This window comes from Semicossyphus pulcher, unplaced genomic scaffold (genome assembly GCF_022749685.1).
Source record: "Semicossyphus pulcher isolate SPU_LCO1_2020_fin unplaced genomic scaffold, fSemPul1.0.p SCAF_6, whole genome shotgun sequence".
NCBI classification, from domain to species: Eukaryota; Metazoa; Chordata; class Actinopteri; order Labriformes; family Labridae; genus Semicossyphus; species Semicossyphus pulcher.
The window spans coordinates 29385060-29401541 of record NW_027211737.1 but is presented as its reverse complement, the minus strand read 5'-3'; the positions used below and the strand labels follow the sequence as shown (position 1 = coordinate 29401541).

The following is a 16482-nucleotide window of genomic DNA, read 5'->3' as shown; positions in this document are numbered from 1 at the left end:
GCAAGTCAGTATCACACTGACGTGTCACTTGGCCTGTATTAGCATAAAAACAAGAAAATTGAGGTGAGCTTGAACAAGCGTGTCAGACTCTGGGGACCTTGTTAGGTTGTGACATGACATGTACTGTATTACTGTTAACACTGGTGCAGGGGATATGCTTTGTAACAAGTATGCATTCTGTTACAGCTCCTGCGCTGTGTTACAGTTGCAAGTCACTGTTTAAAGCTTTTATTGCAAACATTACAGAAATGCAGAGTCAGGGATAGAAGGCTGCACGTGACATTTTGGCTGTACAGGATTATGATATATCTTTATATATATATATCACTCCTGTTCAGCCTTGCAGAGCTTTATGTTGAAGTCTAAAAGAAGAACAAATGCACTTTTTGTAAACATGCTATTGGAAGCAAAAATATGATATACGGTCATGTAAAAGTTTGACAGACTCATAGGTTCATTTTGTGGCTTTCACATTCTATGTATGAATCCTACTCAGAGGCCACTGCATGCTATAGAAATGTAACGTCAAATAATGCATTATAAAAATTAATGTTTTTGCACTGCTGTAACATTTAAAGGTGTCTCTTTTGCTAGAAACCCTGCAGTAATTGACTTTTTGTAAGTTTTTTAGAAGAATATACAATGCTAAAAAATTCTTAATGTTGCATTTATGACTTCTTTCTTCAAGCCAGAACCTGCAACTTTGTTTACCTGTTGTAGTTGTTGTGTATTTGAAGATCAAAGCAGAATCTTACTGTATAAACATCCTCGTCCTGCCACTTGTGAGGTCTCACTGCCTCTGCTCATTTAGTGAAGGTGTAATGATGCTCATGGTATGTTTGGTCACTAATGAGCTGAAGTTTAACGAGTCTGATGTTTACGTTGAGTATTTTGGAACTATCGGGAGCTGACTGTTAACACAGTGTTTCAAGCCGCATACATTAGTGTGATTAGTGACGGCTGCTGCAGTACAGGGAGTGGAAGAGGGAGTTGGAGGGTGGTAAGGGTGAGCGGTTAACAGAGAAGAGAGAGAGAGTGAGGGTGAGAGCTCCCTCTCACACTCTACTGTATGTGATCACTGGTCTGATGCATTACTCTACAATGCCATTTCTCTGTAGTTCTCCCTCCCTCCCTCTCCTCCGATCTAGCTCTCTGTGAGCAGTAATCTCCACACGCTCTTGCTGCCTCACAGCTCTCTGCACTGCCACAGCACATCTCTCTCTCCCCCCTCGGCTTCACTCTCTCCCCAGTGAGGATGACATCCCCGAATTTGATGAACCAGCGAAGCTCTCATTCTGGCTGGTGGCTTCCGAGGGAGACCCCACATGAACGGGCTTACTGGACGAGGTGGTGCCGCGTCTAAGGAGCTTCATCAGCTGGACCAGTCTTCGGGTAAGTGCATCACTATTTTATGATAGTACTGCTCCTTTCAAAGATAAGGAAGGATGATGTCTTGGAGGGAAAAGGAAACCACTCTCTTTGCTTTGTAGGTCCGAGCTGCTTCAGTGTGTGCTTATTTTCCCCTCCTCAGAATCTTGGAACTATTACCTGCCTGACTGATTGACTGACACTACAGTTAAGGATTTATAGAGTGATGAGATAGCACTGGTAGCAGCGGGATTATGCAGCAGCTGTATCAGGAGTGAGTGCTATTCTTGGTCACGACACTGAAATGCTGTGTCTTTGTTTGCCCATCTCTCTTCATCGCTCTGCTTACTGTAGCATACACTCGTACAGATGGCTATCACTCCCCGGGGTGGCGTTCAAACTCTGCACTGTTTGTATATGTTCATAACGAGACCGCTGCATGCTCTTTTTCAGTAATCTAATTAATCTCTAAGTTTTGACACAAAGTTCATCTGACTGTGTTTGGATCCTCCAAAGCTTCCAGTAAGGTGCTGTAACAGTTGGGGTTGAGCCCGGGAAGAAAGCAGAAATTACAAAGTCGGAAAAGTATGACAAGATAAAGATGGCTGGAGGAAAGTATCTCTATGGTAACAGCAGGGTTTGCCATGGCTAGAAGAGAGAGGTGAAGGAAACTTGCTTCTTTATGGCACTTGTTCATCTGGATCACGTGTTAAAGTACTGACAGGACTTTTCAGGCAGAACAAAACTGAATATTAATGAGGATGTTGAGGGAGAGATAGAGGGACTTATATAGACTGATGGACAAATAGATAGCAAACAGTAATACGATCTACAGCAAGCTTATAATGTCATTTATGCTTATATGGTAGAACATCTACTGTATTTATCATATTAATGGTTATATTAAGTTTGGCAGGAGTCCTGTGCAGTCACATCTGCAGGTGTTTATTCTAATCAGTTGTTACCTGTCTGTGTTGAGGGAGAGCAAATTCCTGGTAGGAGGAAATGAGAGACACCTGTGTGTATTCAAACTCTCCAGAACAGACCTGTCAGTGCCGGTGTGAGTTGTGCCGAGAGCAGCAGAGAGGGCTCTTCTGCTCCATATCCTCAAGTATCATTTTCCCCAAAGCCTCCTTGTGAAGCCCACACAGATCCTCTTTGTCATCTACATTTGTGATATAATGATGGACCGGATTTTTGAAGTGCTTTCCCCGAGTGCTCAGCATACTTTTGTAGATTGTGATATTCTGTCAACTCGACCAGTCGTGTTAACGCCAGAGCGTTCAGGTGCAGGTCTGTGGCTTTGGTGGCCACCGTGAAAAAAAGAGCTATTTTCAACCTACCTCGTTATGTAAGACGACCACAGAACATCAAGCTTGTCATTTGAGACTCGAGGGTTGATACCATGCAGCAAATTTGTAGTTGAAGGCTGAATATTTATACTCTCTGTATTCTAGCATCTAAAATCCTTCCTACAACTGGTTTGGGAACTGCACACGTAAAAGTGCAAAGGTAGGTTTGGTGCATTAACCATCAGGCCACAAGGATAAGAGTCACCACCTTCACTTGCAGCACCTTCATGCTGGTGTTTAACCTTTGCAGAATTTGCTCTTGAAATCTCAGATATTCACATGCAAGAGTTGTGGTAACCGATCAAAATCACTAGGACGATATATGGCATCTCCAAAAATGTATGTATGCTGTATGTTGTAATATTAAGCGTGGCTTCTATGGATGAGGCTGTGTTTAGGGACTGAGGCTGGGACTCACTAAAACTGTGGAGCTGGAAAACAATGTTTGAATCAGAGGACTGCTGCAATGGCAGAAGCGCTCAGTCTTTCCTGCATGATGGTGGTATCAATAATTGGTTGTTGTCATGACAATAAGCATAAAAGGTCTCTAAGTATATGTGGAGAGGACGGGCTGAAAGATCAAACTGGAGGGGAGTGGATGGCATGAGGACTGTGAGCGTGTTTCTAGAGAAGGATCTGTGCCACTACAGTGTTGCAACAGGTCTGTGATTCACCGCTGCCTACAGCCTATACAGTAGCCCTGGCCCATGGTCACCCTGCAGACTGAATGTAGAGCAACACCATGACTGGGATGCAACCTCTCTCCACTCTCCTCCTCTTCAACAACTCTGACTCACAGCCTAGCACACATTATTCAACCCACGAGAAAGAGCTCCTCAACAGAGTTGGAAGCCAATGTTCCTCACTGAACGTTACTGGTCAGTTGTTGATTAGCCCCAATAAAACAGCAGCTTGTGAAAAATGTCTGAGTACATTGCATGCACATGTTGTGGTTGTTTTGTGAACTGGAACAAGTAAAAGCTATTTTTTTAATAACAAGAATTCTGAAATGTTCAGCTGACACGGAGAGGCCAGCTCAGTGGTCGGACTGTCTTTCTTGTAGTTGTAATGAGCTGTTAAGAGTATAGTTATTAGTAATTGCTTTCAGGCAACTAATTATTGCAGAGGAGGAGCCCAGCTGCACAGTCTGTTAGCTCAGCTCATTATGGGCAGTCAGCTAGCACTTGGGTCTAAGAGGAAGACAGCCAAATCCGAGTCCCATCTGGTGCCTCATGTTCGGATGGCACCCTGTAACCACCAACTTTACCACCGGCTGGCTGTTAAGGAAGTTCTCTGCATTGTTAAGAAGTATACATCACTACATCATGCTGTGTTGTTATTGTGTCAGCATATAGAGATGTACGACATTCATTAGAAGGTTTGGAGCTCTGAGAGCCACCAGGAGACGTTAGCCAGGCCTCCTGCGTCTTAGTGTTAGAATCATTGGGGGATCACACCTGCAGGGTAAAAATAGTTTCTCCAACTGCTTTACCCGCTGGTTTCAGAGCAACATGCAGACAGCATGATGATATGTGCCAATGGTGTTACATGCTTACAGGCCAGAGATCAGAATGTGCAGGAGAACATTTGACCTCAGCTAACACTCTGCTCATGTCATCATCACTGTTGCAAGCCACCTGCTTCTGCATCATGTCTTGCCAACAAAACTTTAATATCAGACAGTAATCTGATGCAGCTACAGACACATACTATGCTGCCTGCTGTGTTACTGAACCCAAACTGGCCCTTTGGGCATAATTATTCTACCAGTCACATTTCTGGGAAAAATTAGCAATGACCAGAGTCGTATCTGGAGACCCATCGAGTTTGTTCATCTGCAGTGTGTGCATGCTTTAGTTTTTCCAACTCTGATGCCACTGCATGTGATCTGCAGGGCAGCAATCCAAGGGTTATGCACAGCTGGTGCCACACAGTATTGTAATTAACAGACAACGTAAGTGGTAAATTCACATGAACACAATCATGCAGCATTAAAAACACAGCAATCCACATATTAGCTTGTGTTGAGCATGTTACTGTAGGGAGGAGTGGGAGGAGAGGCTCTGCTTTTAATAGACATTCTCCCTCCGTCGCTCATTCTTCTGCCTGCCGCTTGATCACAAAAGCTGCCAAATATATCCAGTGGTGGTAAAAGAGGCTGTTGTGTGAACACGAGCAGGCTATTTATAGACGATGTGGAGCTAGAAATATGAGCGCATATTTGGGCAGCGCAGTATGGATCTCCTGTGGTATACTTAATACCTAAACTGTGAAGAAACTGTTAGTCATCTGTGTAATCATGTTTAAAAGGAGGAGTGTAACCGTGTGTCTAAAGCGTTGCTATCGTGGATGGACTGGGTCTCTCTGCTGTGTGAATTTGTCAAGGCTTTGATGCTTGTTGTTTGTTTATCGTCCTTGGTAATAGAACCAATATTTAATTCACAAAGGTATTTAAGAAGGGCAGACTTGCTCCTTTAGCTGTGTGTAATAAACATGTATATTTTCCTAGTTCTGACTGCATTTGATATCCCTTGTTACTCGTCCAATAGATTAACATTTAGATTCATAGTATACTAAATCGTTCCAAAGGACAGAATAAGAGTAGCCTTCTATATCTGTGTGATTATAAAAAGTAAGAGTTTTACATAAGAGCGCTGAGTCAGCCCTTCAGTTTGCAAGAGAGGTCGTCCATAAAGACTGTTTACTGTCATGTTGCTTTGCCTATTCCCGATCTTCCATCCTCCGCCTGCGGTCTCCTCTCTTACAGATTAGTGACGACATCCATCGGCTCTCCGGATACGACCGTCTCGTTTGGAAAAACTGCATTAAAAATCCCAAACTGCCAAACTTGCCGGACACATGTCACAGGTATTACTCTTCACATGGTAAGAGTTAGTTTCCAGAGTGAGCTAAATCAGCCATCTGTTTATCACTTTGCCTTCACAATGTGGCCGAGTGTGTGTGTGTGTGTGTGTGTGCGTGCATGTGTGTGTGTTTATGTATCTTAGTATGCCACGTCACCTATGTTTTGATGGGGCCGTCCTTCTGGTAGGAATCTGTTACAGTAAACACATCGAAACTTTGAGCTCTTGTTTAACACATGAGGTGAAATTAAAAGTGAAAGTAAGAGAACCGAATGAAGTATTGCGGTGCTTTAAAACGACTGATCTTCCCCATGGAAAACTATGACAAGAGATCAGACAAGGTTTCTATAGAGCTGCTGAATGTACTAATGCGTAGAATGTAGTTACTTCCTTTCTTATAAACCATCATTTACCAATATTATAGTCAGATAACCGTGTAAAATTATATTGAAAAGTATCAAATCATTGTCTGCAGCAAGGTTGGATTACAGTTCAATGTTGACCCGCTGCTTTATTGTGGCGGAGGATTGTTGTGAACATGTGTTTGCCTTCTGTTAGTGCTAGCATACTCTGAGTGCTGTGACTGTGTATCTGTGACTTTGATGCCAGACCTGCTCTTCCTCTGGTTGCCAATGCTCCTCGGGCCTCCTGTAATGCTGTAATGGCACAACTAATTGCAGTATCAATCGCTATAAATGTCATGTGCCAACAAGCATGTGCAGCCTTGCACAGTTGCACACTCAAACAAACAGAGATGTTAGTTTATTGTGATGATATTGTTGATATTTAACTGTAATACAATTCCATAACATAGCTACACGACCAAGAGACACTTAAAGGTTACTCACATAGATGGGCCTCAAAGATTCCTTCAACAATACTAAACTTAGAGATGTCGGGTCCATGCTTTGCTCTCGTTTCCAGGTTGAGCAGGAAATCTCACTTGTCCAGAGGAAGATGTCTGACCTCGAGTCAGTATTGCAGCAGAAGGACATAGAGCTGAAGGCCTCAGAAACCCAGAGGACCATCCTGGAACAGGACCTGGCTACCTATATCACAGAATGTAGTGTAAGTATTACTGTAGTCACTACACTGAACAGAACAAGGACCGTGCGATGTATGCAATGGGCTTTTAGGATTGCAGGATATTTAACTGTATTTATTGTAGCTGGTTGGACCACACACACTATTAATTGACGGAAGACATGCATTTCTTGGTTTCAGAGTCTAAAGCGCAGCTTGGAACAGGCTCGAATGGAGGTGTCACAGGAGGACGATAAAGCCCTGCAGCTCCTTCATGACATCCGGGAGCAGAGCAACAAGCTACAAGAGATAAAAGAACAGGTAGGTTGGCATTGTGGGTGTCGTTTTAGTAGGTCAGTGGATTGAGATATTTGCCATTTACTCCTAATGTTGTGGGCTCAGAACTGCATCGAGGCACAGGAAGCCAAATCACAGATCATCTAACATCACAATCACTTAGATATCATGCAAGATCATTGTACAAGTGTGGGTCTCTGTTTGGGTCTTCTTCAGTGGATAATTAGAGTTCTGAACTGTATGTAATTCATGAAGCAGGAACAAATGTCAGCCTGTCAACAGAAAAATGTCATGCAAGTGTTTAGTAATGGCTATCAGACTGACCAAGGCTGCATGTGGCGGGTGTGGGTGTTAATTAGAACATGATGTTGGAACCCAACTCCTTTCTATAGGGTTGCAGTGAGTACAACACCTAAAGCATGTAAGTTACAATACCCTGTACACGGGAATTATTGTCACCTTTTGTTCAATTCCTTAATCTAACAGCAGTGTACAGTTTGATGATGCAATATATCTACCGTTCTCCCTGAGCTTTGTTGTACGTGCAGCCCTTAATTACTGAAATCTAATGTGATGAGAGTGTGGCATGTTTTGGGTGTTTGTGTGTGTATATTTCTGCATGGGTGGCAGCACCGCTTGAGTGTTGCTAACAGTGCGAATTAAGCTGTTACAAGATTGACAGTTTAGGACAATAAATACGCAGCATGAAAAATCATCCTCCTGGCATCACGCACCATCGTTTTTGAAAGAAGGTAATAGAAAAGCAACCTGTTTTCCACAGCCTACACTAGTGCTGGTTACCAAGCACTGAATACATTGTGCAATGGTTGCTATGGTGACGAGAGCCATATACCTACGAGTGAAGAGAGCACTGATGCAGTGGGCAGGCTGTCGTGATGAGGTGCTGAGGCCTTGGTTCATACTGCACAACAAACAGGTTTTATGACCATCACTTGATATATGGAATTAGTCAGAGTGCGTTTAGGAGGAATGGGATGACTGATGGGCAGATTGACACTTTGCATAGCAGCATCAGTATGAATGAGTGTGTGACAGGATGAATGCTGACATGAAGCGCTCAGAGGCTTCGATGGTGTCGGACCTGTACACATGAAAATGTCTTAAACATGTTTATAAGATAGAGATCTTAAAAGTCAGATCCTGCTGTGATTGTTTTCTTGTGTGGACTTTACATCAGAGTAGCTCAGATAAACTTCATGTCTCCTTGATGCAACCAAACATGTAAACAGCTTCAGTAACAATCAAACTAGCCTAAAGTCATTGTTTTGTTTGGACTTTGTAGCCCAACATAAGAACTTACCGATCGCTTGTGCTGCTGCCCTCTTTTTCATCTCCACACCCCTGGCTATTTGCTAATGTGGCAGGGTGAGCTGGTGTTTAACCAACAACAAGGATCTCACTGACCAGACACCACCTGGGGGATTTCACCCCAGGAAATATGTATTGACACCTTAATCGTACAAAAGGTAAAAAAGGTTCAAACACTGAGGCAAGACAGAGACGTGGTTCCAAAAAGAAAAGCAGATTTTATAGTTACTAATTAATGACTGGACGTGTCTGCTAAGGGGAGGGAATCGGTTCGGTTTGTAATGAATTTCAATCCAATATTTTATGGAAAAGTATCTCAAGTTTATTACAATGATTGAGCTATTTTGTTTAAAACACTTCCACTAAAACATCAAAATTAACAAAAGGGGGAAAGTGAGTGGAGGCCAGCAATGGGGAGGCAATCTATCACTTAAGGGTGTGTTCCAGGAGTGCAACTTACCCACCGCTAGTGAACTCACTGCAATCCACAACCACAGCAAACATTTGACAATATCGTGTCCCCGTGCTCTTACTACAACCAGTGCAGGGAACCACCTTAAGTGCCTAGCCTCCACCACAAGCCGGCCGCCAACTTCACTGAAAGAGGAAAATAACACGTATCAAACAAAACAAACCAGCTGGTTCAATCTAAAATGTACAGCTTGGTATCGTCAGGCAATGATAATACAAACACTAGGTAAAACAGACTGATACTAGCAGCAACACAAGGAAGTACACTAGTGGCAACAACAGCTGAGGCCAAACAGCAGCCAATAAAGGCCTGACATACAAGAAAACACACATATTATAAGATGTTCAAAACATAGTAAGATGTACAATTATGTAATGTCTACATACCTCCTTACCAATAACTAAAATGACTCATACCTGGACATAAAGGTGACTTTACTAGGATGACTTGAGGGGATCATACACACTCCATAGAGAAGGAACACCAATACGACCAGGTAGAACGAGACCGGCAGACAGGAGACTATTCCAAACAAATTCACCTTAGTCACTAAGTAACTGCAAAATCACTTTGACCAATGTACAACACACATTTGAAACAATCTTCTGGCCGCATTACCTACCTCAGAGTCAGAGAGGGGACCATGTGGCAACCACCAGGCAGAGACAAAGGACAGAGGCAGCCATGATGCCACAGGTGCTTTAAATAAGCTCAGGCCAATTAAGGGGCTGGACCAGGGGAGGAGCTGACCTACTTCTACCAGGGTGCATTCAAAGCCAACAGGGGAGCAAAACAAACAGTTGGTACCCTTGTACCCTCAGTGTCTGTTGAGGAAAGTTGCAGAAAATGGCCACATGCAAGCCCGCCAATCGGAAAGGGGTTTCATCTCGTGTTACGCCTTGCATCTCATTTGAAGCATACTGAGGCGCTAAGGAAGCCCTCAGGAGGAGCTGCCAGATCCTTTTCCTCAAAGTGTGCTATGCTAATGTAAACTTAAGCATGTACGTCTGAGCCTGACAGACTGAGCATTAGTTATCATTCACCCTGACACTTCATTTCACAGCCTCACCGAGTGATCAGACTGACTAATGATATGAGATGCTAGTTTGGCATGTTTCATTCATTTACTCAGGCTGTGTCTCCTGTCCAGTAGTTTCCCTGATTAGTGTAAACATTTATTTGCCTGTACGTATTCATAGTTGTTGCATCTATTTTTATCACCTCCTTGTATTTACATAGTAATTCAATGTTTTATTTGACTTACAGGCTAAAAAATTACAGACCTGTTCCAAACAAATGTTGTATCAGTAAATGATTTAATTGGAGTGTAATTGAAGTCTGTTTCTGCTATTATACGAGGATAGTTTTCTGCTCATGCATATTTTCTGGCTCCGAGTTCCCAGCGGTGCTTCTCAGCAGGGCATTTACGCCAGCTAAATCCAGCATTTCATCTTGAAAAGCATCTGTCTCCCACGCTCTGTCATATGAATGCAGTGTTTATCATTCTCATGCAGAAGCCATGCGATGTTGGAACAACAAGCAGTAGATTGTAGACTGATTCATTTTCAGAGAAAGGCAGTCTGTGCCAAAGCGTGTGAGACCTGCAAACATATGCAAAGAGACATTTTACTGAAGAGACAAAAGCAGGGAAACGCTTGTGTTAGAGGACCTGATGCTTTCTGAGCATATAGTGTGTAAGATATATGTTGTTTATGTGATTAACAGGGTTGCACAATCCTTCATCATTATCGCATTGTGAACATGCACAATAGCCGCGTTGCAAAAGACAATTGCCTGAATTGTAACAATAAGAAAAAACATTTCATGTACACGTGTCATGCTCTTACACTCAGTGTGTGAACATTTGACCTGTCAGCCCTGGATACATGGACCAAGCATTCACACCATTTGGCAAATCGGATGAGGTGCCAGCTAATTGCAGCTACCCTCTGATTAATTGGAGGCAGTTTGGTGGCGACTGCCAGGTTAGCTAGCACGATGGAGGAAGGAGACAAGAGGGAGGAAACTAGTGTGTAAGACATCACAAATAGGACAAAGACAAAGAAAGTGTAACTCAGAGCTAATATGCACACTTTAATTTATATTTATCATGTCATATCCTCATAATATTGAACAATGTTATCGCACATTTTTGTCTCTGTTGTGCAGGCCTAGTGCATAATGAAAGGGCCAAGAAAAAAAAGCACTGTTGTAAAGCAGTCCGTATCAGTTGTCTTAAAAAGCAGACTGTCTTCTCACACTGTTATACTTACATTCAGAGTTTTTAACACACTGAATGGGTCCTTGAGGCCTCACATGCACATGTAAACATTTGCAAAGCTAAATGTGTTCACATCCACGTCTGTGAAGGTGCTCAGTCTTCCAGGTCATGTAATTCTAAGCTTAATCCAAAAGGCAACTGGACTTGGTTCTTGAAGACGTTTCACCTCTCATCTGAAAGACTTCTTCGGTTCTAAACCGACTGGTGGACGGAGTTAGAAATATAAGCCTGACTCTTGCTGTCTTCAGCTGTCTTGCAGATTGGCAAAGCTCATTGGGCTAACTTAGCTTTGTGATGAAAAGTCTGTCTTTGTCTGATTTTTTTCTTGTTGTTTCTCGCTGACTGGATTGAACTGGTTGAAGCCTGTAGAAGAAGACTATTAGATTTGTACATGTATAATATTGAGTTAACAAATGAGGGCAAAGGTGCATGTCTCAGGTAAAATACCTGCATCCTCACCAATGTGATCCACGCAGAAATGTACATGTATTACATTGTTCGTTTGTCTTTGGTTTGGATAAGGCCGAAAAATCTCTTTATGTGCTGAACATTCCTCTTTTAGCCAAATGCACATCACTGTGACACGTCATGCCTAGTTGTGGTTAGGCTAATAATACAGTTGAATAAAATTAGGTAGTAGAGACCGACTGCATAAGGAATTATCTGCTCTTTTGGGAGTGTTTTTAAAGCATCCTCCAAGGCTTAATTCATGTACCTTTGTTATACAATTGCTTTTTGTGCAACAGGTAGCTTCAGTGAGCGAAGGACATACTTTATTTTGAAAGCTGAATGTGCTTGTCTTACTTACTGAGTCGATGTTTTGCGTTCATGTTTTCCATGTATTGAACAGATGAAAGGCAGTTCCCAGGTGATCCAGTCAATTCTCATTGACCCACAATGATCAGTGATAAGTAGGCACTGGGTACTTACTCGGCACAACCAACCTCACTGTTGGTGTTTCTCCAAAGTGAGGTGGTTGTGCGCAGCATCGATCACAACCCTTTTCCCGTATGGGAGGAACAACAGCAGCTAACCTGATCTCTGAGTCGTTTCCCTCAGAGATCCGCGGTCACGCGTGTAACCTCCTGTTCCACTTCAGCTGAACTATTGTGAAATTGGCTTCACCGTGTCTGATGGTGTCAACTTCACTTGTTCTAATCTGTGTCGGTCGAGCATCAGTCTCACTAAATGCAGAGGAGTGCTACTTTCCATTAGCCTGACAGACGGGCCAGTGTGCCTTGCGAGCTGATGAGGTGGTTGAAATTAGATCTGAAAGGCGGTGACTAATTATCATTAAACAGACACGTGCATTAAATAACTTTGGCAGATTACATGTTTCTCCCAGCCTCTCTCTCTGTTGAGAGTTTTTTGTAGTGTGGTTATGTGCGACCACATTTGCAGTGGCTCTGCACACCATTTCTCCCAAAAATGGATGTATAATATTGATGCAAGCTATTTGTCTTCTCTGTGTTGGAATGGTTTCATCATGTGCTTCTGTTCCAGTGCAACTGAAAAAAAACATCTGTTATAAAAATATTTGTTCCTATAAATGATGCAGTGGCTTCTTGTTCAGGTCAGACAACATTTGGGCTGCTGAGGAGCTCTTTTCCATTTAAGACAGACGGTAATCACTCTGCCAATTTCCCCTAATTTGCTGCAGTGGTAGAAGGGCATATTTACTTGTGCATTTGTTCATTGCCTGAGTAGCAAGAAATGCTGAAAGACTGTCTCCCATTCTTTGTACTTTATGGAAGAGCTCTATTGAGTTTAATGTTTCCTATACTCATAATATTGGAAATGTCTTTTCTAAAGTTATTGGCAATTTTTCTTTGAAGAAACTTCTGCTAAATCCATGCTTATTGTGTGATGCTACGGCAATAAAAGTCTTAATAATTGCATCATGAACATCTTTAGGGTTCAATTATAAAGCTATATAAACACATTGCTAATAACAGCATATAAAACAAGGGCTGTCCTGTGGTCTGTGTGCAGGAGTATCATGCCCAGCTGGAGGAGATGCGAGTTTCCATCAGACAGCTGGAGGAGGATCTGTCTGCTGCTCGTCGCCGCAGCGACCTGTACGAGGCCGAGCTGAAGGAGTCTCGGCAGACCAGCGAGGAGCTGAAGAGGAAGACCGCTGACTACCAGCACAGGATGCAGAAGGTCTAAAACAAAGCTGTAAAGGATGCTGATCATTACATAGAGAGGAGTCATGGTTTATTTTACACGTACTGTACCAATGTTATATAGGAGTAGGACTCACAGTGTAACTTAAAGATGAAGTTCAACCTAACCCTTTGCTTGTTATAATCATTACTGGAAAGGAACTCAGGGTTTCTCTATCTTCCCAGGCAAAAGAGCAAGGCAAAGCAGAAGCAGAGGACCAGATGACCAAGTTGGAGAAGGTAGCTTATAAATTAAATTTTATTAAGATGTTGTTGTTGAAATATCCGTCTTCACGTATCATAATGGCTGTATCTTTCTCTTTTAGACCAGTGCTGAGCAGCAGATAAGGATCCAGGATCTTCAAGAGAAGCTTGCCAAGGTTGAATATTTCTACTGGGAAGATTAATGAATAATTTATATGAGCTTGTGCTCCAAATGGAAGAGATGTAACAGCATTTGACACTTTAGGATGATTGTGTAACTCCTTCTGCACCCTTTCTGACCTCTCCTTTTCTCTCCTTCTCTTTCTGAAGCTGTGGTCCACAGTCAGATTTGATCTATGGCCTGAGAACAATTATGCTGTCTTTTAAAACTTAGAGTTACTGCCTAATTAACAGCAATCAAACAGTTTTGCCTCATTGGTAAACATAATTTCATCCTCCTTGCCTTTTTTCTGGGAATGAATATTTAAAGGCTCATCCACTCTGCCAAGAGCACATGAGGTTCTGGTGCTGATATTCAAGCCTGACTGGCCCCACATTTGGGATGGATCCACTTTTAGCAAGCTAGATTATAAAATAATCAGAAGGGTAGAACTTTCTTTCCAAAAATGACATGATGAAGTTTGTTAAGGATTTCATATCAGCAATATGCATTAGTTTGTGAGCTGGTAGGCCAAGACCAGAGTATTTTAACCCAGTGTCACGTCATACTTATTATTCATTCTAAAGTGTCAGTGTGTATTAGAGATTTTGAAAATAACATGTCGCCCCTTTTGACTGATATTTCTATTTAACCCCCAGTCGTTAAAGGCCAGTGCCGAAGCGACTGACCTCCTTCAGAGTATGAAAATGGCCAAAGAGCGCTTGGAGCGAGATATGGAGAGGCTACAGAACAAAGAAGACTCCAGTGACAGCCTGCGTAGACGCCTTCGGGAGACTGAGGTACATACACTGCTCTGTTATCACAAGCACAGTGCACACAAACCACTAAGCATATCTGTGTTCTGGCCTCCTGCCTGTTTCTTCTTGTTATCCTGTGAAACATGTCATTTGCAACATCGCAAACCTCTTTGTTGAAAGTGTTGCATAAATAAATCTGCCTCGGGTGTCTGCTGAGCATTTAGAGCCCATATGTTCTGTCGTAAACATGTTGTTTTTGCACCTTCTGAGGAACGACATGATCTCATGTCACATAGTTTTAATATGTCCACTTTGGCTCTCAGGATATTTATATTTTCTGATTTGTAGCGCTGTCCTGTTTTGGCACACAGGGTCAATTAACTGCAACTTTGAATGCATGACACTGTGTAATGTACAAATATTACCACAAGCCCTGCTGTGTCTATTGTATGCAGACTTTTTGTGTTTTGAATGGAAATGTTGTTATTGATCTCGATAAAGCTAATCAGTCTGCTTGTGACCTCACTAATTGTTCTTCAGTGGCTCACTGCTTCTGCTTTCACATTTACAAACATTTGTAAATTGTTAGCACATTTGTCTGTCAAAAATAATGATCAGAAATAATAACAATATCATTTAAATTAATGAAGTGTTAAGGATCAGAACAATATCTACATTTAGTCCACCTTTGGGTAGCCATTGGAAGGAAAATACAGCCAACTGATGATATGCGTAGCGTCACCCCGTCCATTAACGGGATTGGCTCCTTAGGTTTGTGACATCACAAACCTGCCAATCTGAAAACGTGTTGTTCAGCCTGTCCTTGGTACACTGCAGGTTAAAAGCAGACAGGCCCAGCCATGGAGATGACTGCTCATGTTTGCCCTGATATGTCTTGTAGAACATGGAGAACACCACATGTAGATGGAGTGTAATATACAATATATGCATTTGTATGGACCATGTATTCATTCATGGTGTCAGTAGTTTCAAGTATACTTTACTTTTGCAGAGAAAGAAAGGTTGTTGTGAACATTTCACATTGCAATAAGCATGTCAATCTGGTGATCGGCATTGGTTAATTTGATCAAGAGGGTCAAAGGGAAGAGATTTCACATGTGGTCAAATTTCAACAGCTCCAAAGACTTCTCACAAAATCACAAATGAATGCAAATTGGCTCTTTGGAACCATTGTGAGGAGCTTGGGATAATGAGGTATAAACATTGCAGAGGTGCATCACTAACAAGCCAAATGGATGCAGCTGTTGCAGAATCTCATCAATTCTTCCCTGAAGTGGAAATCCTAAGTCTAATTAGCATTTCCAGGAAACGTGCAATTATGTTCTCATAGCAGAAAAGCTCTATTGACTGTGGCACTTTTGACCTGACGTTGCATTTTGCACGCTAAAAGAAGCGTTCTATGAGGCTCTGATTTAGTATGTTTGTGCGATACTTGTGCTGTGTGTGTGTGCAGGATGGGAGGAAGACTCTGGAGAACCAGGTGAAAAGGCTGGAGATTGTTGAGCGTCGGGAGACTAAGCTGAAGGATGAGATCCAGAGCAAAGCCCAGCAGATTCAGCAGATGGCAGATAAGATTCTGGTATTCCACCTTTCACCACTTTTGTCGAGCTAAAATAATCAGAGGAGGTGTGAGATAAACATAGCTCATTGTCATTGCTGCAGAGGAAGTGCTATTTTACATAATATGTTTTGAAAACTCAGATTTATGATCTTGTATCTTCATGTTTGATTAAAACTGTTACCTCAGTATACCAGGGGAATAAAGGAACCCTGTACAATAAATAGTTTCACATAATATTGTCTCACTTTAAATCTCCTACACAGCCATGGTACACCCACACAAGTGCTCTCAATTAGTTTACCTAATTAGCGTGGGCGTGTGCGGACTGTCTTTGAACAACATGTTTCTCACTCTCCTGTTAGCTCTGTGTTGCTTCTGTTAGGGTGGGACAAATTATATTATTTATTCAATTTATAATCAAACAAATTAGTTTTGTTATTAGTACATAACGTGTGTGTCAAGGTTTAGGTTTTAAACAAATGGTTGAGGACCCAGATGCAGACTGATGTAAGTAATTATTTAAACAAAAAGGCAGAAGGCGAAACAGAAGGCTTACTGATATGAGGAATCCAAGGGGGGCAGGCAAACAAAATCCAAAAAAGGTCCAACAAAACAGGCAATAAGTAA

The 16482-nt window shown here is 42.1% G+C and overlaps 1 protein-coding gene across 1 annotated transcript in view; it reads left to right on the top strand.

The window, feature by feature from the left end:
- Positions 1-1096: 1096 nt before the first annotated feature.
- The window catches only part of LOC138610385 (citron Rho-interacting kinase), a 43501-nt gene continuing 28115 nt past the window's right edge, over positions 1097-16482 (top strand). Inside the window, exons 1-9 of the mRNA XM_069683128.1 lie at positions 1097-1392; positions 5493-5605; positions 6509-6652; positions 6809-6928; positions 12979-13149; positions 13338-13391; positions 13478-13531; positions 14175-14315; positions 15748-15873. Of these exons, the coding sequence (XP_069539229.1) occupies positions 1326-1392; positions 5493-5605; positions 6509-6652; positions 6809-6928; positions 12979-13149; positions 13338-13391; positions 13478-13531; positions 14175-14315; positions 15748-15873 (990 nt within the window). The 5' untranslated portion in view covers positions 1097-1325. The remainder of the gene's footprint in view (positions 1393-5492; positions 5606-6508; positions 6653-6808; positions 6929-12978; positions 13150-13337; positions 13392-13477; positions 13532-14174; positions 14316-15747; positions 15874-16482) is intronic.